Source organism: Bombyx mori, chromosome 10, assembly GCF_030269925.1.
Source record: "Bombyx mori chromosome 10, ASM3026992v2".
Taxonomy (NCBI): Eukaryota; Metazoa; Arthropoda; class Insecta; order Lepidoptera; family Bombycidae; genus Bombyx; species Bombyx mori.
The window spans coordinates 15,638,292-15,663,747 of NC_085116.1; the positions used below are offsets into that span (position 1 = coordinate 15,638,292).

Consider the following 25,456-nt stretch of genomic DNA (forward strand, 5'->3'; position numbering starts at 1 on the left):
GAGCTCTGAAAAATGAATACTTTACGTGGTAGGACCTCTTGTGAGTCCTCACGGGTAGGTACCACCACCCTGCCTATTTCTGCCGCAGTAATGCGTTTCGGTTTGAAAGGTGGGGTAGCCGTTGTAACTGTGCTTGAGACCTAAGAACTTATATCTTAAGGTGGGTGGCGCATTTACGTTGTAGATGTCTATGGGCTCCAGTAACCACTTAACGCCAGGTGGGCTGTGAGCTCGTCCACCCATCTAAGCTATAAAAAAAAAAGATTTAAAATTATTAGCGACAAAACAGTGATGGAGTGTAGTGTTTATCTTTGAGTTTACTGCGCTGAATCGTCTCAAGACGTTCCGTGGTTTAGTGGGAGTAATTAATATTCGACATTCAACAAGTATGCAATGTTACATTTCAGTTGATTAAATTTAATTGTGTCACAATGAATAAATTGTTATGAATATGTAAAAGTCTGATAATTTATCTTAAGAAGGATCTATAACGAAGTTTATTTTATAAATTATACAGCATTAAAGGACCTAACAACCGGGAGCCGGTTCTAAAATAAAATTATATATTTTTTTAATGTTTTTATTAAAATTACAACGAACAATAAAAGCTAAATAAACTCAATATAACTATGAATCATTTTTAGTAGCTTTCTTTTACTATTACGATCATATTATAGGTTATGTATTATCATACATTATTATTCAGACACATTATGGTCATAATTTTACTATCTGTGAGAGTGATCCGTGACTTCAGATGCGCAAACATATATTAAATTCATACCTAACGTACGAATTATTTTTTGCAATGCGAGAACTTTATAATGTTATTAAATTCAAGATAACATTTTTAACATGCGTATGTGTATAGACACAAAATGAAACGCCTAACTCTTCTCTTTAAAGACTTAGAGAAAGCTCGAACGTTCGTTTCGTAATACTAATAAATATTTATTGGAATTACAGCTTAATTTAAACCGGTACATAATTTTTTAAATCGTAATTAACCTTTTTTTTCTATTTGTGAAACTGAAAATGAATGTATTTTCTCCGGTTTTCGCGGGTCGTGAACTAATTATCTAAATCTTGTACTTCTTACGGTTTCATATCACGTTTTATTTATTGTCATTGTATTGTTACGAAGAAAATTATAAATTTTGGGAAACGTCGGATATAAGTGTGATTTTAAACAATAAGAAACGCTAGATTAAATCCCAGAAGGAGGCTTTATTACGAAAATGATTACTCTCGTCTGAAGCAATGATAAAGCGAGTCGCCCTCTTAATGTTTTCCAGAGGTTACAGGGCGTGGTAAATAATTATCAATCCGCGTTTTTGCTTTTTTTTATGTAAATGAGTGAAAATCTCTGAGCGTTAGAATTTACCGGTGGGTAAACATTCTCAGAAATGTCACAGGTCATTTGGTGTGGTTGGTTTTGGAAGCGCATAGACACGGCAAGGTGGACGCCAAAATGGAGCTTGTCAAATGAGGTCTTTGATTCACGCTTCTTTTTTTTTAATGTCTTAGTGCCATCTTGACGGATTTTGTCATTTGTGGGTGTGGTTATATTCAATTGTGAAAAGTTTTCTTTTCTAATGTTGCCTGGTTCATACAAAAAAACGTAAAGAGCATAAAACAGAATATTTATTGACACAGGTATGACAGAAGCTCATCAAAAAACCCAAATTTAAAACTATTTTATAAGATTGTTTGGTCAATTACAATTATACTCTACACGTTTAAGTTGAGAACGGGAAACGAGAACCTAGCGTTTGTATACCATTGAATTCCGCGTGCGCGTTTGGCTGTATGTACTATCATTCCGGTACCCATGAACCTTCTGTTAACTATACCTTCAGGAATGAAGTTAACTTAGTTAATTAATAATAATACTATATCTATTTTCTCTCTTAAAGGGATAGCACAAATACAATTCAATTGTGACTACGTTATTTCGTTACGTTATTATTATATTACGTTGTGCATGCTGTAAACTGGGCCTTCGGAAATGAAGTTAATTCAGTTAAATAATAACAAAATGTAGGTTAATATTTTATTTATTTTCTCTCTAATGCTGGAACCACACTGCGTTATGCGCTATTCGATATGTGACTACGCCGTATTCGCCAAAATATTCGTTAAGCGCGCAAACAACAAACATGCCATCCACACTTCGAACTTGTGCGCTGAATTATGCCAAATAAGGCAAATATGTGTCTTGTTTGCGTGGAGCGATGGACGTGTTGAGAGTTGCCGCAATTTATTATTTCCTAAATGTTTCTTACCAATACTTGTACAAAGTTACTAAAAGACCGAAAAGAAAACGCTGGTGGATGATTACAAGTCATAAGACACGTCGATACACGACCGCCACAAGCGAGCGAATGACACACCGAACTGTGGGCAGTCGATGCGCATATTCGCCTTATTCGTGTCCTTTGAAGTGAGTCAAAAAACCGACAAGTCGACGGATACGCGTATTTGCTATTCGTCCTTATGTGTTATGCGTACGAATAAAGCGAATATTGGCGAATATACTCTCCACACTTCGCCGTATGCGCGTGAATAGCTCGCATAACGAATAGCGAATAGCGCAGTGTGGTTCCGGCATTAAAGGTTAAAGCATAAATATAAGTCAACGTTATAAATTTATTTTGTTAGCCTTTGAAAGAGCTGAAGTCTGTACTAGGTTCAAAGACTTGCATTACTGATCTCCAAGCTTCCTAGGTTGGATTAGGTTAGGTTTTATTGTGAGCAGATGTCGCGGGCTAGTGTTGAGAGATTATTAGCTATTATCATTTAAGTAGGTCACTATGATGTATTCGCTATCCACTATGGTCACACTAAAATGAATTTCTAACTCCATCACATCACATTTCCATTTTCTTTTTCTTTTTTTCTTCTACCTATTCTAGTGACCTTGAGGGGTCATGCTAGATTCACCGAGCCAGTAGGTGAGCTCACGGGACTAACCAGAGGACGTTGCTTACACTAGCACATTTCCGTATCGGTCCGCATGCGTAGCTCTCAATTTTACGCTCTACTAAACGCGCCAAGAATAAAAGTCCAATAAAATTACCCTTCTAAATGATATGTTTCGAATTATATAATTTTATATTAAGTTAGTTATATTAATTTCATTAATATCTTTGTGTGGCTGTTACCCGCGGTTTCGCCCGCGTGGTCAAGAAAAAGTGATAGTGCAATCAAAAAGTAGCCTATTATGTCACTAAACTAAAATTATTACTTTAAAAGAAATCATGACAATATATTGCTTCGTTAAGATATGCCACTTCGAAAAAGCGGCACGACAGAGAACCCTCTCATCGTGGCCGCCGGTAACTACATTCCCGATCCTGCGGAAAGAATGGAAAGCAGTTGACGTCGCCCCAAACACGTCATTTCGGATCCTCCCGATCCACTAACGGTGCTTTTAGGTACCTCAAGCACCGGTCATCGTTCTCGTCGAAGCCGTCGCTTGCGACGAAGGGCTCGACGAGTAAATTAACCCTCAGACACAGCCCACAGAGTTTCTCGCCGGATCTTCTCAGTGGGTCGCGTTTCCGAGCCGGTGGTAGATTCTGCGAAGCACGGCTCTTGCTAGGGTTCGTGTTAGCAACGTCGTCAGGTTTGAGCCCCGTAAGCTCACCTACTAGTTAAGGTTCCGCTGATATAGCCTCTCAGGGCTATCACCTTAGGTAGGAAAAAAAAATTAAGACATGAAAGAAGGACAAAGATTCAAAATAAACAAAAACAATTTGACATTTATTATATTAGTATGGATAGTCTGGATTGAATTATGAAAATATCTTGGAACCAGACGTAATCACCGTCTTTCTTTTAGACACATGAGGTCTGCGTTTCAAGATCATTCATTTAACTTTTGACCGTCAGCTTTGACCTCTAGTTACGTAACTATACCACCTGCTGTCGCGAGTCGCAACGGCTAGCGGTGTTACCACATACCACGCGTCGTGCGTGTCACTTGTGCAATGAGATCGGTTTTGTGAAATATTTAATGAACCGTAATGTTGGGAATATGTAATTTGAAGCGCCTTGCCGGTCCGGCTTCGATGGCCGAGCGAAGACAATATTCTTAATATAACATTTAGGTATATAATATATTTTAATTGCTAATATGACTGGACGAACTCACGAACATTTTTATCTTTTTATTGCTTAGTTGGGTGGACGAGCTCACAGCCCACCTGGTGTTAAGCGGTTACCGGAGCCCATAGACATCTACAACGTAAATACGCCACCCACCTTGAGATATAAGTTCTAAGGTCTCAGTGTAGTTACAACGGCTGCCCCACTCTTCAAACCGAAACGCATTACTGCTTCACGGCAGAAATAGGCAGGGCGGTCGTACTTACCCGTGCGGACTCACAAGAGGTCCTACCACCAGTAATTACGCAAATTATAACTTTGCGGGCTTGATTTTTATTACACGATGTTATTCTTTCACCGTGGAAGTCAATCGTGAACATTTGTTAAATACGTATTTCATTAGAAAAATTGGTACCCGCCTGCAAGATTCGAACACCGTTGCATGGCTAAATACAAATGCACCGGACGTCTTTTCCTTTAGGCCACGACGACTTCAAAGCATGTCTTAAAGCGGATGTCCACAATCACGTTGTGAGGTCCATCAACGCCGGTAACCACTTAACACCGGCTTGCTCACCTATCAATGCAATCTATATATATATAAAAATGAATTACTGTTTTTTTTTTATTGCTTAGATGGATGGACGAGCTCACAGCCCACCTGGTGTTAAGTGGTCACTGGAACCCATAGACATCTACAACGTAAATGCGCCACCCACCTCGAGATATAAGTTCTAAGATCTCAGTATAGTTACAACGGCTACCCCACCCTTCGAACCGAAACTCCTTACTGCTTCACGGCGGAAATAGGCGGGGTGGTGGTACCTACCCGTGCGGACTCACAAGAGGTCCTACCACCACTGATTACGCAAATTACAATTTTGCGGGTTTGGTTTTTATTACACGATGTTATTCCTTCACCGTGGAAGTCAATCGTGAACATTTGTTGAGTACGTATTTCATTAGAAAAATTGGTACCCGCCTGCGGGATTCGAACACCGGTGCATCGCTACATACGAATGCATCGGACGTTTTATCCTTTAGGCCACGACGACTTCAAATACTGTCCGTTAGGCTCGCTAAAACTCGAAAGCGGCTGGACCGATTTGGCTAATTTTGGTCTTGAATTATTTGTGGAAGTCCAGAGAAGGTTTAAAAGGTAGATAAATATGAAATTACGTCGGAATTAAATAAAAAGAACAATTTTGTTTTTCCTTTGATGTGTCCCCCGTCGGACGGATTCCTTTTGTTTGTTTTAAGTTTATTTTATACAAAAGTTTAGGTCTTCTATTTATCGATTGAGTCACTACGAAATCTGCCGGGTCAGCTAGTAACAAAATAAAAACACAACAAAACTTAAGGTGATGTGTCTGTGGCTTTATTACAGAATGCGACAGCAGCGACTCGTCTGGTCATCTGTACGAGTCGCTGGAGCCGGCGCCCTCGCAGCCGCCGCGGGCTCCGGTCGTGCCGATCGAGGAAGACTTCGATTCCTTCGACAGCGACTCCGATCCTGATGACAATGACAAGGTTTGTGTAATTTACTTTCTGACTTTTTGGGTTAATAAATAAATCTTTTATTTCCCTTTGCCTACTGAGGAGATTAACGACGCCTTTGCTCGCCCACCTGTCCTGGTGAAACTGGAAAGGCCTCCAGGCCAGTAATACTTCAAACATAAAAAAGACAAATAAATTGTACATTAATTAGAGGAAGCTTTAGCTATGGTCCAGGGTGTGGGCGCAGCGGTGTCAGCAATTGCGAGCCGCTTTTACCTATTCTAGTAACCTTGAAGGTTTATACTAAATTCGTAGAACGAGTAGGTGAGCTCACGGGGCTCAAACCTGAGGACGTTGGTAACACTAACCCTAGCAAGAGCTACCACCGGTTCGCAAACGCGACCCACTAAGAAGATCCGGCGTGAAACTCAGTGGGCAAGAAGTGTTGCGTTTGGACCTATTATACCTTTTGACCGCGCGTTCACTAGAGGGCGTTAGGGTGCAATCATTACACGGGCGCTACACAGATTAAAGACACCTTTGAAAATAATAAAAACTAAACCGGTAAGAAACTGCGTCGAGGGTATAGAAACGTTACTTGAAGATAGCTCGTGGCTCGTGAGACGATGGCGCCAAAACAATCACTTTCGAAAAATGCGAAAAATAGCGAAACTCAGTGGGAGTTTGTCGTCGGATCTTCTCATTGGGTTGCGATTTCGCTCCGGTGGTAGATTCGCGAAGCAATGCTCTCGCTAGGGCTAGTGTTAGTAAATTCTCCAGGCTGAGCCCCGTGAGCCGGCTCACGTGAGTGAGAAATAGCCCCTTAAAAAAGAGCGACTATCTATATAAGGAAAAAATGTCAGAAGCAGAATAAAAGAGTTAAAAATAAACACATACCAATATTCTAGACAAATTTTCTATCTGATTAGTATTTTTTTATATAATTTCTATTGTATTTTCCAGACACTTACGTACGCTCAGGCTCCGCCGTTGCCGGCTTCGAAGCTACCAACGCCACCTAGCGGCGGACAATATACACTCACCAAGATAGCCAGCGCCGCCCAGCGAACAATGAAATCAATCAAACGAAACTTAACAAAAAGATATTCAGGTAAAAATTGAAGACCATTAAGTATTCAATCAAGACTGCTATACTATTGCTCTACGCGAATGATCATTTACTAAGAAAAAAAGTGCAAAAAGTATTCCGATACCGGGAATCGAACCCGAGCCTCCTGGGTGAGAGCCAGGTATCCTAGCCACTAGACCATATCGGATCTGCTTAGTATTGTGAATTTTATAATCCATTTTAATAGAAATTATTACATGTTGTATAAATTATTTGATAAAAAAAATTAATAAACTCCAGTTATCAAAACTTAATAATTATTTTGCTCCAAAAGTTTTCATTTTTTTCATAGTATTTAAAAAAACAAAAATTTGCTGAAAAAATCACTGTTGTGCAAATCCGTATATAGTTTTTTTTTTGTTTCTCGACTTCTAGACTAATATATAATATGTTAGAATAATTTACTTAGAGAAATAAATTGTGATTTCAAACGCTATGTCTACAAAGTTGAACTTGTGCATATATGACGATATGTCTCCATTTATTTGTTACCATTATCCAATGTTGTGAAAAATAATTGTTCTACATACAAAATTTTTTTCGTATCTAATCCTATGAAACTCTCGACATACCTTTCGGAATAGTCATAGTTTACTGGTGGTAGGACCTCTTGTGAGTCAGCACAGGTAGATACCACCACTCTGCCTATTTCAGCCGTGAAGCAGTTATGCGTTTCGGTTTGAAGGCTGGGGCAGCCGTTGTAACTATACTTGAGACCTTAGAACTTAAAACGTGGGTGGCGCATTAACGCTGTAGATATCTATGGGCTCCAGTAACCACTTAACACCAGGTGGGCTGTGAGCTCGTCCACCCATCTAAGAAATAAATAAAAAAGTCACCGTTTCTGTATACAAAATTGATGATACCAGTGTTTGTGTTTAAATTTGGTCGAAATTCGAACATAACCACTGATGTCCCCACATTTAATCTACTCCCAATGTCAGTAATTCATTGACTATATAATATTAGATTAGTTTATAGATTAAAATTACAGGCAGCGGCAGAATAGCTGCGATAGTTTCAGCTATTACAAAGCTGAGCCGCGGCCTTTTTATCTCCACTGTCACTATAATTAATATATTGTAATATTGTTTAGATAGAATTAGAAATTTAGGTCATATTAATTGAAAAGTTATTTGTATTGTGGAGTAAATAAATATAATTATTATTTTCATATGTTTCCCCTTTCTCAGTTCAGTCTGTCGACAGAGCCGGTGGAACTGTATATGAGTCGTCTTTTATCAAAGGTGGCAATCTGTGCATTTGGACAAAAAAATGTTATTGATATGTCAATACAGATTGATTTGAATATAATCGTCTCCTTCAAAGAATACGGTTCAAAACATGCATTAAATAAAGGTTAATACTTAACCTGTTATTTATCTAAGATGTCGTTCAGAAGAGTTTTGTGACTGCCAATGGAATACAAAGTCAATAATTCGTTTTTCTGATTTACCAATAATTGTCCAAAAGTCACATTGCCGGCTTTGATAATAGTCGACTCATATACGGGCTTTTGGCCAAGTAATATACATTAGTTATGAGTTAATTAATTATTATTATTATTATTATTATTACAAGTTTTTGTTTTCAACAGTCGCAATGGACGGGAAGTCGTTTACTAAATCATCACAAAACGGCACGTACGAAGCGCCAACGAAAACGAAAAAAACACCAATATACGCAAACTACGAGAAGCCAGAAATCCAGAACGTTTACAGCAATATCAGCTTCAACGACACGAAACCTGTACTCAATAAGGCGGAGAATCCCGTGAAAGCTGAATTCCAAGAAGAGCTGAAATATGCAGTAAGCGAAAAAAGGCCGAACATTAGTGATGTTCCACCTCCGTTACCGGAAAAACCTCCGCCGGAGAGACCAATGGCTTCGGCTTGTGACATGAAGAAGGACAGCGGAACTTTGTCGAGGAAAGCGTACTTTTCGTTCAAATCCCGCTTCAGAAGAGCGACATCGTTGGCCGTCGACATTAACGATGTCCCAAGCGCTTTGAAGATCACCAATTCCACTTTTTATTTGACCGACTCAATGGATGGCGACTCCGGTTTCAGCAATTGGTGAGTTCTGATCCTTTGTTCTTTTTACACGCTTTATATTAGCTTCACTTGTATGTATGTATGTATGTTTGTAACTGACTCCTTTTGACGCGATTTTGACACATTTTAAACGACCAGATTTCATCCAAACTTTGTAGATTTATCGAGGACCAATGACAATTGTATACTAAAAAAAAAAGAAAAAAAAATTGAAAAAAAATTTAAATAATTGAAATTCAACTAAAAAATGAAAAATAAATAAACGTTAAGGCCAGTTATCAATAGAAGCACGCACTCTTTCCATTGAAAATTCTTCACTGCCAATCGTACGGATTGTTTTAGGGACTCCAAATCATCATGGCGTTTAGAGTAAGCCGTACTCTCTAAAACTAACCATAAATCATAATCCAGTGGATTAAGATCGGGACTAGACGACGGCCAGTCTTCAGCTCTGATGAAGTCCGAAACGTTCGTTTCCAACCAAGACTGCGTAGACCGAGCTTTATGACCTGGCGCCGAGTCTTGCTGGAAGGACCATTCTTGATTATTGAACATGGTGTTGTTAAGGGGCTTCACTACCTTCTCAAGAATGGTATCTTGATACACTTGTGCCGATGTTTTGATACCTTTTTCACAAAAGTATGGCTCAGTCACTCCTTCATAGCTAATACCCTACCAAACCATCACTGAAGTCGGATAGTGCCCACGTTGCACTCTGTCGACTAATTGGGAAGCTTCCTTAGAGCTTTGAGCATAAATACGGTCATTTTGTTTGTCAAAATGTTGCTCAATTGTAAAAAAATTCTCATCCGTAAACAAAAAAATTCTATGACCTCCTTTTGCGTACCGCTTCAGTAGTTGTTTCGATTTTACCACCCTGTTCTCTTTTAAATTATCAGTTAAGAAATGACCAGTACGCCTCTTATAGGCTGCAAGTCCTAAGTCATCTTTTAAAATACGCGACATGGTTCTAGGTGCTATCTTCATCTCCCGAGATAAAATCTTTTGCTTTCAGAGAGGATTTCTTCGAATTCTTTCCCTTACTGCTTTGACCACCTTTTTCGTACGAACACTACGTGGACGGCCAGATCTTTTTCTGTCACAAACAGAGGAGGTCTCATTGGACCTATTAATAGCCCGGTACACAAACATTTTACTAATACCAAGCGTATGGAGAGTTTTAAAAATTGCATTTGGCTCCATACCTACTTTGTGTAATGCAATCACAGTGATTCGGTTATCTTTATCACCCCACTCCATTTTAATATCGCAAAATATTGTACAATGTATTGGCGCCAAAATGAGAAAACTCAATGAGCAATCATATAAAAATGACAGATTCCAAATTCAAATGCAATATTTTGTTTATTTTTAATTATAACAGTATTTGTGGCCAGACTAAGTAGATTACGTGAGCCATCGGGGCTTTCCATTGACTGGCAATCAGAAAAATTCTGACATTATTTGTTACGATCGCAAACTGAAATGTTTACTAATAAATTTACGATTAGCAATTCCTAGTCATTTTCAATAGCCTAATAATGAAATGGCAAATTTAAGCTGGCTTCTGTATACGCTATCAGCTTTGTAACTATCACACTTGAACTGTTGTTATGTTTGTCTCAGCAGTTTTAAAGATAAATGAACGCAGATTATCCGAGAGATTAGCAAAGCAAAGTATTCTTTGTTAAAACCTCAATTACGCTCTGATTGAACTAGTTCATTAACTTATGCATCTTATTCGAAAATAGGTTGATGTTTTTTCGATAGGTACATATATGTAAAATATTTTGGTACAAATAAATTATTAAAGATAATATTCTTGGTATCCTATACTGAACTACACTACCGCCAAGCTATGATGGCCGTTTCGACATATTAAAATAGTGATGTGAAATGTCAATTTATTAATAATAATAATAAACAAAAGCTATGGATATTATTGACATGTGCAATCGGTTCAGCAGCGACGGTGGCCAGGCCAGCAGCAGCGAGACCCCCCCGTCCCGCCGCGGAGAAGGTACGCTCCGCTACGAGTCGACCCCGTGCCTCGCTCTGGAGCGCCCCTCCGTCCCGCCCCCGCCCCCGCCCACTGACATTAGCGCTGTCAACGAAGGTAACGGACGTCAACCTGACATTTTGTCGTGTACAGATTTCGATTGCTAAGTTTTCGATGAGACTCTAACGATTTTCTAGTTTTGAGGGTAGATTTAAATTAACTCTAATAACTCTATTAACTCCCATGAAATCCATGGGCGACGGTAACCACTCACCATCAGGTGGGCCGTGCGCTCGTCTGCCTACAAGGGCAATAAAAAAAGAAAAAAAAATCTAAAATCGGATGATAAATTAACATTTCTGTACAGTGATTTTATTGTTGGTATTTCAAAATTTTTGTTACTTTTGATTGATAGACATATTAATATAATATCTTCATTAAAATAGTGTGCTTGTTTCATTAAAGTTTGAGCATATTGGCTTGTTGAGACGTCTCGATAGGACTTTTTAAATACCGCATTAGTAGGGCTAAACTAGTTCTATTCCTACATTTTATAAACAAACAAAAAAGCCTTATTTCCTGGAAACTACGTAGGAGAATACCATCGCTAAGTTTTAGATACTCAAAAAGCTCTTTGTGTTATTGTGACCCAACTTATAATTTTTACCAACCAACCAAGATAATTCATTAACTACATATATACTACCTCCTATTCTAAATATTTTCTTGTTCCTCCAAATATTTTAATATAATAAAATACAATGTTTTTTCATAAAGATATAAGTTATTCTAATAAATATATATTCAAGGATTTTTTCCTTATAAATAATATATTATAAATTATATATTTTCTTATAAATAATTTTCCTTATAAATAATAAAGAGAGATTAAATTTTCCAAATATGTTAAAGAGGCGTTTTATTTAATAAATAAATTAAATTAAATAAATTAATCTGTACAGGAGGTTCAGTTGACGTCTGTCAATCATAGAGATAATGCAACGCATTAATTTCTATAGATAAAATTAAAATTTAATTGACAAACGAAGACAGCGCTAACAGAGGTCAGTGACTTCCATTGGACGCTAGTAAATATCATTGGATTGAATACGATAATTTCTTGACGTATTTACAATGTACACTGCAAGACAGTAAAGTGGAACAATAAATTGTTTTAATATTAATTAATTATGTATTATAATAGTAAATGAAAATTTAAATTAAAATACGGATCAAATTATTTGGGTTGACATACTATAATAACTAAGGCAGGCGATAGGTCCATTGGCTCTTTAATACAAAACATAAACTTCACTATCGTTTTTTTCAAAACTGTAATTGTTTCTAACACATTCAGCGAAGTGTAAGAACAAATAAAAAACAGCTGACTCGCGGGGTCACCGTTCTCTTAAGTTGACTACGACTTTTGCTATACATTGCGCGTTCACAGAAATTACTACAACGACAAGTATTTTAATAAATTCAAAAAATGTTAAGATGTTGTCGAACCCTAGCAGACCAAAATATTATTTTGTTGAAGATTAACTATAGGTTTACGCCAATTAGCATTGTTTGACGTCAATTACAAATGAATCAAATCCATGGACGCACAAAATGAATCATATCAAGAACTTCAAGAATACAGTTACAGCTGAAAAAGTTATTTGAATTAACTTCATTATTTGCATAGTTTTTAGTAGTTGACCGGTCTAGTATCAACCTTCCGCTAGCTGCTATTGTAAACCAGCCGTGCATCACGATCTAACTAGATCTACTCTGCATCATTTTGTCTCTTTCGGTCATATTTCAAACTATTTTTGACTGAAAAAGACAACGCGCTTTTCAATCGTTCACAGTCAATCTTGTATTAAAGTTAAGCGCCTGTCAGAGCCCAGAGACATTAGAACGTGAATCCCGCCCACCCACTTTGAGACATGGATCGAAGTCTCAATTATATTCTATAATAGTTTTCGCGGCCGAAATATACAGGATTGTTATTCTTTCACCTTAGATAATAGGCAACGGCTTGGCTCTGCCCCTGGCATTGCTGAAGTCCATAGGCGACGGTAACCACTCACCATCGGTAGGTCCTATACTCGTCTGCCCACAAGGGCAATTAAAAAAAAAGTTCGTGAATACGTGCACGTTACAATACACATTAATGAAGTCGAAAAAAAATAACATTATGACGTCACAAAAAATCGATTGAGACCTTTGCCAAAACTCAAGTCGCATTAAACTTTTTTTTAAATATTTATTATCTATGCTTACGACATTTGAAGTTTAAATGACAAGGGCCCTTTCGCAGTACATTACTGTTTTAAAGACGAGACAAAATCAGGACAGCTGTACATGTAAAGAAAAGAAAAGCCAAACATACATACGTATGTAATAAGTTGTGCCTATTAAGTTCAAATTCAAAATCATTTATTTCAACTTAGATGTCAGTATGACACACTTGTTGAATGTCAAAATACAAATAACAATGTTAACTCTACCACCGGTTCTAAAAAAAGCCACAGTCCTGAGAACCGGCGAAACAAACTCAGCGGGCTTTTTTTTTTTTGTTTTTTCTCAAATATTTTCTTTTTTTTTTAATAAATAAAAATATTTACAATAAAAGAAAAAACAAGTCAAAAAATACAATTACAAGTAAACAATCGTATTCGAACCGATGATAATTATTGGCGCCAACGAAGCGAGAGCGGTGTGGTCGCTTTCTGGTACGCACAACTATTGTGTGTTTGCACTGTCTTTGTTTTCATTCACAAACTTTTCCGTTTCTCTGTGATGGTCTGTCTTGTGTAAAACGTTCTTTTGGTGGCGTTTCTATCTTTCACTAATCTACCAGATATGGCGGTACTTTATAATTGTATTTTATTCAAAACTCGTAAAAGTCCTTACGTTTCACGCTCACACATTTGGTAGCAATGAACAACCCCTGCCATTGCTGATGCCCATGAGCGACAGTAACTACATACAATCAAGTGGTCCGTATGCTCGTCTGTCTAAATTTTGGTAATTAAAAAAAGAACCATTTTGTCAATGCTACAGTAATTCTTCTTTAAATGACAAGTCAAAAGCGAAGTTCTGTTTGTCTATTACCTTGATTATTCAAATTCGGTGTATTTGGTTCGCCATCTCTGGATTCTCTATGGATACACTCACTTTTTTTGACGGAAAGGAATCCAGTCTCTCCACCTCGCACTGGCAGATCTTAGAATGCTTTTCATTTGCACGATACTGGTCCCGGAAAACACTTTTACGCCATCAAAACGATTTAACCCTTCTAGCGATTGTGGTGAATGCTAAAGGATTTAAAAAAAAAAAACCTTACTTATTAAGTGTGCACAGAATCTTAACTATTTTCCTTCAATGTGGATGGATTTACGTAACTATTTCTGTTATATGTAAGAGACATATCACTCTTCCCAAATGAAACATATTTGTTACTATAACTGTATTTATTTAATAAATAAAAAATGAAAACTCTGTAATAGTCGGTATTCCGACGCTCCCCACTTTATACGCATTAATAGAGTCGAGATATCGACGGCTCGCCTTCTAAGAGTTAACAAGAACGTTCCTTTGTTCTCGGCCTACACGATCTATGTATTATTTACTTCATAGTACATTTAAAGTCATTAAGCATTGTAGTTGAACTGTGTTGAGCGCTTGCATAATTCGCTTCGCTGTGGAGCGCTAGAGTCTTGTCTTGTTTTATCCTCAGTCGCCTCTCTATATTGTCGCATGATGCGCGTTCTTGGAACCTCAAAGGTGGACTGTCTGTTTAATGTCTTGTTTATCGCTAGAAATGGGTCGTGAGTTTGTTTGTTTCCCTTGTTATATTGCAATACGCGCATTCTTAGTGCACTTCTTTTGCGTATGAAATCGGCCATTGCTCAACTCTAAAGTGTGTTTAGTTTTATGTTCTAATAAACCTGAGATGCGTCATCGCGATATTGTTTTATTAGATAACATATAGAAACTGATTACAAAGTAGTTTAACAAATTGGGGTTTTTTTTTTTGGAAAAAATCGTTTCGTGTATATTAAAGTAATAGTAAATTATGTCCCTAATATGGCTGAAATTGCTTTTGGTTGCTGATTCGTGAAAGGGGAATGAACCTCGAGTAGGAATAGATCATTTAAAAAATAACGTTATATAAAAATTTAACGGCTTAATCACGTGTTTATTACCCAACTACCGAAAAAAGTAGCTAGCATACCTAGCTAGCTAGCTAGGTAGCAATGTGAGTAAAGTTTGTAGCCTATCCCCTTCATAGATGTACGCGAGTGATGTCGTTAAATTCTTCTTAGTTAATTGTCGATGTGATTAATATAGATTATATAATTTAAAGATGGCGTCTGTGACTCAAATAGAAGTATATCAATTTTTTTAACAATTAATATCAATTCATTTTTCATTTTCATTATCTAGCAATAAACTAATAATGGACAGTAAAAATAAATAAATTATCTAAATAATATTTATTTCTGTTTATTTATTTTTGTGAATTCGGAATTCAAGTTTCAAATTCTAATACAGTTTTCGTGGTCACGGTGGACTAAGGTTTATCTTGTTAAAAAGTGTAAACACGCAAAATTAAACCGTAAAAGTGTTTTTAATTATCTTATTCTAATACGATTTAGCAGATAGTATCATGAATTTATTTTGATTTAGTAAATAATACTTAATCTTTTGGCTGATATATTCGTATAACATTATGAACGACTAAGAATTCGTGTATTGCATGTGCGCATGTTAGACTAATGAGGTATGCACAAGCACAAGGTAATTAATTGCATGTGTGTGACGTCATTGTAATTGAAATTACATTTTATGATCATTTGTTATGGTTATCTAGAATTAAGGACAAAAGTAAGTGGTTAATAATAAGTTGCCGTTCTTGGTGAGTAATGTACTTACTGGCTTTGTTGAAGACGCGAATGGGTTAGAATAAATGTTTTTTTTTAATACATCCTACACGGTAAACTTCTCGTAAAGCGCTCACGACCTTATAGACCGCGTAGTTCGAATTAGTATTGTATGACTTATGTAAAAATTCGTAAGTAAGCTATGAAGTTGGAATTTCCTTCTTGCAGACCAGAGAGAGCGTCTATGTGCCAGGCCGGTAAATTAATTTTTGATAGGTGCGAAAGTGGATGTATTATCAAAAATATTTATCATAATGTACTCGCGTCTCCAAATAAAGGATCTAGTTATTGTAGTTTTTTTTTTTTGCCTACGATAATTTTTTTAGCTAATAGTAGTCTACTAACTACTAGCTTTGTAAATATTCAATTAACTATTCAAGTTTAATATTTGTAATACTGTATTTTCTTCGTTTTTCGTGAGCCGTGTAGACACAATTAAAATTACTTTTACGACTTTTACAGTTTTCGTGGTCACGGACGACCATCGTGTAGTGACAATAAAAAATACGAAATAAAACCTTAAAAGTACTTTTAATGAATGCCCTATATGTGCTATTAAATTTAATGAACAATTAATAATTATCACTCTGTTTCGTAATGTTTATTTAGATTTCAATCGAAGCCAATATGATTGATTTATAAATTGTCGTAAACAACGTGCAGAGTACGATAAATTTACGCAAACATAAATTAAAACAGGGCTATGATAAACAATTTTAATATAAACATTATGTTTTATGATTCTGATTAATTGCGATCAACATAATAATAATAAAGCATAATGATCAAGTCACTTAAAAACGTAACAAATTGACTTTAGCTTGAGACCTTGGAAGATATTTTTTCGATACCAGCATCTTTCATCCTCATTACCTGGTAATACCTACCACATATATGGTATTACCCGGTAATGAGTAAGGTAAATAGTTACACTATATTACTGTTTAAACAGCAGTCGAATCTTTAACACAAATATATAAAATTTATATATCGTTACGTAATACGTACATATGTAGTGAACCAAACGAACGTCGTGATCTTAGTATGTTCTTCAGTTGTCTCGAGTCGTGGACATTATTAAAGTTAATTTTACGGTTTATTCTCGCGTTTTATGGTCACTATATTATTGGCAATGTTTGGAATGTTTTACAGTTTCCGTGGTCACGGCGACAATTCGCTTAGTTAAAGTACTAGTATTAATTACTTATCTTAGATAAAATTTATTTTTATTAACTCGGATTCTCATTTTAATTTATGTTTATGCGTTCAACTGCTGAACAAGATATTGGCTTCGTTTGTAAAACTATAAACATTTAATGTCATTGCATATTTAATGAAGGCTTCTGTATTACCGCGTAGGCATAACGACTGGTTTCATATCTATAACTTGATTGATAAAACAGTAAAAATTGTTTTAATTGAATTTGTTTTATGGCCTTGGTAATAAAAACTAGTTTTTGAGAAGCAAACAATATTCAACATTAGTCTTCGTTTATGTAGACTCAAAATGACTTCTAAAAAAACGTTATTATATGTAATTGTTCAACATCAGCAATTTATCTGAACAAGGTAAAAAAATCACGATAGCCATAGACGACGAGTAGGAAAATGAAATCAGAACGACAAACACGTTTAGATAATGCTTTGAATTACACACTATAACCCTGACCTTTGCCAACAATGAGCGTGTGCTCGTAAATATGCAATCACCCGGAAACAATGTATATGCATGCCGACCGTAAATAACTATGATGTAAAACTAAATTGTCGTATGCAATATTTAGAGTTGAAGCGACTCCTGCCGACGTTGGCGCGCAAGGACAAGAGTCCCAGAGCCCGGACGTCCTGGTACGCCGAGTGCGGAGCGGACGCTACTTCGAACACCGCCTCGACATCCTGGTAAGCTACTCCGAACTGAGCTGATCATAACGGTAAACGATTTTCGCGTGTGGCTCCGATGTTATAGACTACTCAAGTCTATTGAACAGCTCTTCTTTTTTTTTTTTTTTTTTTTTCCTACCTAAGCTGATAGCCCTAGCGGCTATGTCAGCGTAACCCTAACTTTAGTAGGTGAGCTCACGGGGCTCAAACCTGACGATGTTGCTAACACGAACCCTAGCAAGAGCCGTGCTTCGCAGAATCTACCACCGGATCGGAAACGCGACCCACTGAGAAGATCCGGCGAGAAACTCAGTGGGCTGTGTCTGAGAGTTAATTTACTCGTCGAGCCCTTCGTCGCAAGCGACGGGTTCGACGAGAACGGTGACCGGTGCTTGAAGTACCTAAAAGCACCGTTAGTGGATCGGGAGGATCCGAGATGACGTGTTTTGGGCGACGTCGACTGCTTTCCATTCTGTCCGCAGGATCGGGAATGTAGTTACCGGCGGCCACGATGAGAGGGTTCTCGTGTCGTGCCGCTTTATCGAAGTGGATTCTCTTCGATTGAACAGTTTTCTAATGGTTACCGCGTATGGGTCGTTTTCAAATTTGGAGCCAAAAGCGAGCTATTTGATTTAATTCTCATGACCTTAATGTTACCGTAATTATAAGTACAGTAAATTTGTTGTCAAGACAACTGGATATTGGAACATTATTAAAAACAAAAGAAGTACGATTTCTAAGGTTTTAAAAAAGTTCCTATTTAAATTATTGTCATCCGTGTTGGCATTGGCAAATGCGTAAAATGAAAAATATAAATGAATATTATATATTATTATCAATAAATGAGTGATTGACGCGATTGCGATGCAGCTTTTTTTACTTTGAACATGCCTAAATACAAAAAAATGGAAAATTAAAGAAGGTTTAAATTCATGAAATCGTTACTTTTTTGGCCGCAAAATTAAAAACGATCCGTATTTGTAAGCTTGCGCGGGTAGTTATCACATATATCTGCCGCGAAACAGTCATACGTTTCGGACTGAAGGGAAAAATCGTTAAACTAGTACTAACAGTTGAGGTTGATATACAGTTGAGGGTTCGCCCTCATGTCACAAGGCGAATGGCGCTATTCACGGTCCGGTGTCTATGGGCCCAGGTAACCTCTTAACACCAGATTAGTCGTGAGGTCGTTTATCTATGTAATAAATAAAATATGATGATAAATCATCGACCAATTAACCATTAAGAACAAATGGTTGTAACAATAACAGCTTGTTACATCATCAAATAGAAGCAGAGGCGTGGGAGCCTTGAGCTTTGGATGCATCAGATTATCTCCGTCGTGCTAGTTGCGCACTCAGTAAGGCTCCTTTTAAAAAACATTGAGAGTTTGCATACATTAAAATATCATCTCAATGTATTTTGCAATGATATGCTGACTTAGGATAAACGAGATTAAAATCTATATAAAATGAAAACGATAATCTATATATTAATACGTGAAGCAAAAACTTTGTATCCCTTTTTACGAAAATTGCGCGGACGGAGGAGTATGAAATTTTCCACACTTCTAGAGAATATAGAGAAGAAGTGCACAATGCTAATATTTTTTTTAAATAATGCATAAAAGATACATTAAATCAATTAAGAAAACATTACACACACTACATACCATGTATTTGACGCACACACGCATGCATACTATTTATTGTCAAACTTTTGTTCTTGACGTCTGTGGTCAAATTGAGAATAGATTAAATATTGTTTGTCTTTATTAATATTTTTTTATAGTGTAGCCTTGGCGAAATTTGTGATTATAGAAGTATGAAATACAATCATAATAGTGTACAAACTTACAATTCCAATTAATTATAGTCGAATTTCGACTACTGCGGGACCACTAGTATTTTTTAATCGCTACTTTTAAATACGTGGCATATCGCGCGTGGTAGCGAAGAGATGCTTAGTAAAGTTCGAGAATCGTGGAATTATTGAAGAAAATAATCTATTCTTAATATTATAAAGCTGAAGAGTTTGTTTTTTTGAACGCGCTAATCTCAGGAACTAGTGGTCCGATTTGATTTCCTCTTGAAATTCTTTTAGTGTTAGATAGCCCATTTATTGAGGAAGGCTATATGCTGGACTAAGGAAGAAGGATATAACATCACGGTAAAACCAATACAAGTGGAGCACCAATAAAGAATGTTTCAAAATAGGGCTTTAAATAGCTCCATAACATTCTATAATTCAAAAATATTTTCACTTTCTACGTAAATGAAATGGGGGGTAAAATTTAGCGTTATGCCAAAGTAAGTATTTCAGTCGCAGACAAAAGCTAGTTAAAAATAACACGATATTTAGACTCAATCTCAATTAGACGAGAGTGGATTGAAGTCGTGCTTTAAAAACATAAGACAATCTCGCCGGATCTTCTCAGTGGGTCGCGATTCCAATCCGCCTGTAGATTCTGTGAAGCACTGCTCTTGCTAGGGCTAGTGTTAGCAAATTCTCTCAGGTTGAGCCCGTGAGCGCATCTACCCGTCATAGCGTAGCTGGAATTGCCTCTTAGACTACCAGCGAACAGCCCGTGAATAATTGTTAATAGACATGCTTTAACAAAAACCGACTTGAAATAGAAAAAATAATAATATTCCAAAACAAATTAATATACACTAAAAATAATAATCATCATAATCGGTTGGCGTGATACTGAGTTATTGAGTTATTCATCTATTTGTCGCGCACGTACTTAATGCAAATTTAAGACTTATATGGTTTTCTCATGGATACAATTATCAGAACTGGACTAAATTGAAATCGGACCACACGGAAAGCGTCAGCTTTCTAATAAATAAAAAACAGAATCATCAAAATCGATTCACTCAGTCAAAAGTTATGAGGTAACAAACATACAGTCGAATTTTTTTTTATTGCTTAGATGGGTGGACGACCTCACAGCCCGCCTGGTGTTAAGTGGTTACTGGAGCCCATAGACATCCACAACGTAAATTCGCCACACACCTTGAGGCATAAGTTTTAAGATCTCAAGTATGATTACAACGGCTGCCCCCCCTTGAAACCGAAACGCATTACTGTTTCACGGCAAAAATAGGCAGGGTGGTGGTACCTACCCGTGCGGACTAACAAGAGGTCCTACCACCAATAAATTGAGAACCTCCTCCTTTTTTGAAGTCGGCTAAAAACAAAATCGATTATACGGTACACGACTCGCGTGCCGGCGACAAACGACTCGCTTGCGCAACGTCTGCGATTCCGGTCGGGTTGGCAACAGGCCCGCGGTACTGTTACCGTCGCCGGGGCCAGCCGCTCGACCGTGTCGAATGCACCGGCTCAAGCTGACCCGCGAAACGGTTTCAGCGTAACCTCTTCCGGTACATTGGCACATATGTGTACGTTTGGTTTTTTGTTGTTAAATATTTTTTTTTATTGCTTAGATGGGTGGACGAGCTCACAGCCCACCTGGTGTTAAGTGGTTACTGGAGCCCATAAACATCTACAATGTAAATGCGCCACCCACTTTGAGATATAAGTTCTAAGGTCTCAGTATAGTTAAAATTGTTTAAAAATATTTCTTAAAAGAGCGTGTCTTATTTTGTATAGTAATATAGGTTTTTTCAATGAATAACATTTCCACTGATAAACTCTACATCGGGAATAACTCGGTACGCTCGTTATGTGTCATTTTATTACGACGAATTTATGATGTGATGTGTGACGTACTTCATGTTTATTTGTTTGTGGTCTCCAATCGTTTTAAAACTAAAATATTAAAAGGGTCTTTTCTCAATTGTATTATTTTTTTTTGGTTATTGCGTGTGAAATATTTCTTTAAGGTCTTTTTAAAGCCCTATTTCAAGATCGCGGTCTTCAGAACACAATAATGGCAACTGAGTCTTTTCATAGTTTTAAAATATGTAATGTGTCTATTGTACATAAAAAAAGATATCTATAGTTACATAAAGTATACATAAAGATATCTATAGTTACTGATGTAACCACTAGATATGAGCCGCACGAGTTTGGGTTCTACCTTTGCTATTAAAAAAACAGTAAATATACATTAGCGGAGCGTTTTCGGACACCAGTGTGCTCAGAGCGAGTTTTTTAACGTTCTCGATAGCGTAAAAGTTAACTCATATTTGTACGGAATGGGATCGTTTGCCTACGTTTGCCGCTAGGGGCGCTGTTCCAACTGCATAAAAAATTGGGCTAACTTTTACGTTATCGAGAACGTTAAAAAACTCGCACTAAGCACACTGAGGTCTCCGTCAATGTGGGTCTCACGCCAGACAAACAACAAGGCGACCTTCTTTCCCGCCTATTATATTTCCCTTTTGACAAGTATGTCAAGTATGTTGTTATGCATTTTATTCATTCCCTTGATATCGCGACGAACGTTACTCAGCCCGCGGACGCATCACATCGCTATTATCCGTAACGATGACTCACCATCCAGTTTCTGTACCTCCGGGGTTCGGTGCAAGCCATGAAGCCAGTGACGCCATGAACTCATTCAAAGACGCTATGATATTCAATTATTAAAACTTTTTAACCTAAGATACGGCTGTGAATAGACTCTTGTTTTCCAACGATAATGTTTTGTACTTTACGATGTGAAGTCACGTGGAATGTTTCGTACATTCGCGATCCCTTGGTATTAAATTAAACACATCCGTATAAAGCAACTGGGGTCTCGCAAACAGTGCGTTTCAGAGTTCATTGAACCGCAAAATCTAAATAAATAAAAAACAAATTATTAACAAGATATTAAATTTATATTTCGTAAACAACAAAGCAATTTTTATTCTCAATTCCACTGCAACGTGTCTCCTCTTAAACCTCTAAAAGGTGTCAAAAACTAATCAGGATAGCGTTGTTAATTAAAGCGTAATTATAAAACTAAAAGTCAGTCGTCCGTAAGTGATCACGAAGTAGAAAACTGTAAACATGAAAAAGTATACGAAATTTCGGAAATAATAATATTATTATGACAATAAAAAACGTAAAAGTAAGTCCTACTGGTGGTAGAACCACTTGTCAGTCCACGCGGGTAGGTACCACCGCCCTGCCTATTTCTGCCGGAAATTCGTTTTGGTTTGAAGGGTGGGGCAGCTGTTGTAACTATACTTGAGACCTTAGGTCTTATATCTCAAGGTGAGTGGCGCATTTACGTTGTAGATGTCTATGGGCTCCAGTAACCACTTAACCCCAGGTAGGCTGTGAGCTCGACCACTCATCTAAGCAATAAAAAAAAAAAAATTGCGTCTACGATACGCGAAAACCGAAGGAAATACTAAAATGACAGCCACAACGGGAGACCACATAATACGGACATTGTGTAGAGCGAATTACGAAGCGTCTCGGGTGTGTCGCTACTCGCTTCCAACTCGAGCCAAGCCCTAACTTAATTCTGCTATTATGTGCGTGGTCAGACGACCGTTGGTCGGGTCGGCGGTTGCACTCAAACTCTCTCACTTAAAACACCATTCAATTCCTTACAATTTGAAGTTTATTTTTCGTGTCCTATTTTGAATTGCGTTATCGATTGTGCAGAATACGCTCATCGTACTTATCTGGGCGTTGTGTGAAGTGCGACTTTACGTACAGACACCTGTCTTTTTAGTTTGAATACTCTCTGTGTTCGATAAGTTTTGTGTGTGTCATTGTGATTTTGTGTTCTGTAATCGGGTACGTGAATAGTGTTTTTAAATAAGACTGAAAAAAAAAGCGAAATCAAATTGTCGCAACGGCTCGCGTGTACCGCAGCTGCTGTGATCATACTTGACCCCATAAATTTAAATTCGAAAGGGAGCCTTTCGGTAACTCGTTAATGTCTCGATGGCCGTTATATTTGTCTGTGGAAATCAATCATTAATACGCTTTTATTAGCTTCAGACGTATGTATGTATGTTTGTAACGGAATCTTTGAACATGATTTTGACCCCCTTCAAAACGTCGGATTAACTCGAAATTTAGTATACTTGTTAAGGTCCGATGACAATTCGATATTTAAAAAAATATTAAAAAAAATTAAATTCAACTAAAAAATGAAAAATAAATAATAGTTTAAAAAAACTAACAAAATACGCTTTTATAGAATATCCAACTAAAATAATAGAAAATAAATTTTAGTAAATTTGAATTAAAAATAGAGTAAGAAAAAATTATTTTATTGTAAAAAAGCGTGGGGTGCTTTTCAGAATATTATCAAAATAACCCTTCTACTCATATCTGTTCATAAAATATTTATAACTAATACCATGCACCTCACGCTTTTTTAAACTATTACAGTCAAAATCTGTTATAACGACATCGAAGGGACTGCTCATATTCAGTCGTAAAAACCGATAGTCGTAACAACCGGTGATGCTAAAGTGTATCGTGCAAGTACAAACAAATCGATAGGGAATTATTGGAAAAATATTTTTATATAATACGTGATTTTTCTTCAATATTAATTTGTTTTATTTTTCTTTGCGACATTTTGAAAGTTTCACGAATAACTCCACAAAGTTTTGGTGCGTCTTGTGTATAGATAAGTAACAAACTAACTGAAGAGATATGAAGAAGCGGGCTTTGATTACCGCATGCACGTGTTTTGTTTCTAAGAATTAGAAAAGACCCTACACTAAACTAAATCCTATTGTTTTCTTTCCTGATTTTAAAAGCCATTGAAGTCAAATGTGGATACCTATTCAAATTGTTTACAATACAGCTTAGCCGGTCGTTCTAACAGATCTAATTCTCCGAAATATTAGTTAAATGTGGTCGTTTTATGAGGTATGTCGTTATTACCAATGTCGTTTAAAGCAATGTTTTTAATAAGGCGGTCATATGGCATTCAGCCGGGACCTTTGCTCTTGGTTATTATAACCAGAATGTTGTATTAAACGATGTCGCAGTAAACGGTTTTGACTGTACTTATTTTTCATTTTTTAGTTGAATTTCAATTTTTTTTGTTATCAATTTTTTGTTATCAAAAGTTTGACAATAAACATAGAGTATATACATACATATGTGTGTGTGTCAAATACATGATAGTGTCGTACGGGAGTTTTCAAAATTATAAAAATATTATTATTAAATATGTATACTATTAAATTATTAACGCAAATTAATAAACAAATATTTTTTATTGATACAAACAGGAAACCGTCGATGATATTCCGAGATATTGCACGTAATCTTCCGGATTCTTCAACTGATTAGATAATGGTTTACCATCCCGCTAAATTTTGTCGACTAATTTCCTTATGAATAGCGAAAGTTTTGAAACGATAACTTCTTAACGACTTGGTCGAGAAGCCAAGAATATTACAATCTTGGGTTTTCACGGATTAGAATTCAAATCTTCCCTCTTCAAACGAGGCTTGTGGAGAGTATTAGAAGGCAGCGGCTTAACTCTGCCCCTGGCATTGCTGACGTCCATGAGAGACGGTAACCACTCACCATCAAGTGGGCCGTATACTCGTCTGCCTAAAAGGCCAATAAAAAAAATAACTTTCATGCTTTACCAAATTACTCTCTCAAGCCAATACGGATAGTTGTTGAGAATGAAATGTACAAGAACTAGTTAGATTTCCGTAAAAATATTTTTAATCAGGCCTCTGAACTACATAGTATTGCAAAATCTGGTACGAAACAACGACGCTAGATGTCAGAGGACGACAGATTATAGATAGATATTACATAATTCCGGTTTGACTGCTTAAAATTTTGTTGACGCTTAAAAAGATTATTCGGATTACTACTGAGGTCAACAGCACCTCATTTATTGTGGTTAAAGTTAAATACTAAATAATAATGTAAAATTTATATATACACATTT

The 25,456-nt window shown here is 36.8% G+C and overlaps 1 protein-coding gene and 1 non-coding gene across 13 annotated transcripts in view; one reads left to right on the forward strand and one right to left on the reverse strand.

Annotated features, from left to right (window-relative positions):
* LOC101739343 (ephexin-1) overlaps positions 1-25,456 on the forward strand; it is a 146,210-nt gene that overhangs the window by 102,231 nt on the left and 18,523 nt on the right. For 8 of the 12 annotated variants that reach the window (XM_038013343.2, XM_038013342.2, XM_062670732.1 and 5 more), the window contains 5 exons: positions 5,498-5,640; positions 6,571-6,718; positions 8,334-8,811; positions 10,755-10,906; positions 17,511-17,625. In XM_038013343.2, coding sequence (XP_037869271.1) covers positions 5,498-5,640; positions 6,571-6,718; positions 8,334-8,811; positions 10,755-10,906; positions 17,511-17,625 — 1,036 coding nt within the window. The remainder of the gene's footprint in view (positions 1-5,497; positions 5,641-6,570; positions 6,719-8,333; positions 8,812-10,754; positions 10,907-17,510; positions 17,626-25,456) is intronic. The other 4 variants (XM_062670733.1, XM_062670739.1, XM_062670734.1 and 1 more) reach the window with 3 other exon arrangements.
* TRNAE-CUC (transfer RNA glutamic acid (anticodon CUC)) lies at positions 6,813-6,884 on the reverse strand. The gene has a single exon. It is a non-coding gene; the product is annotated as a tRNA-Glu (tRNA).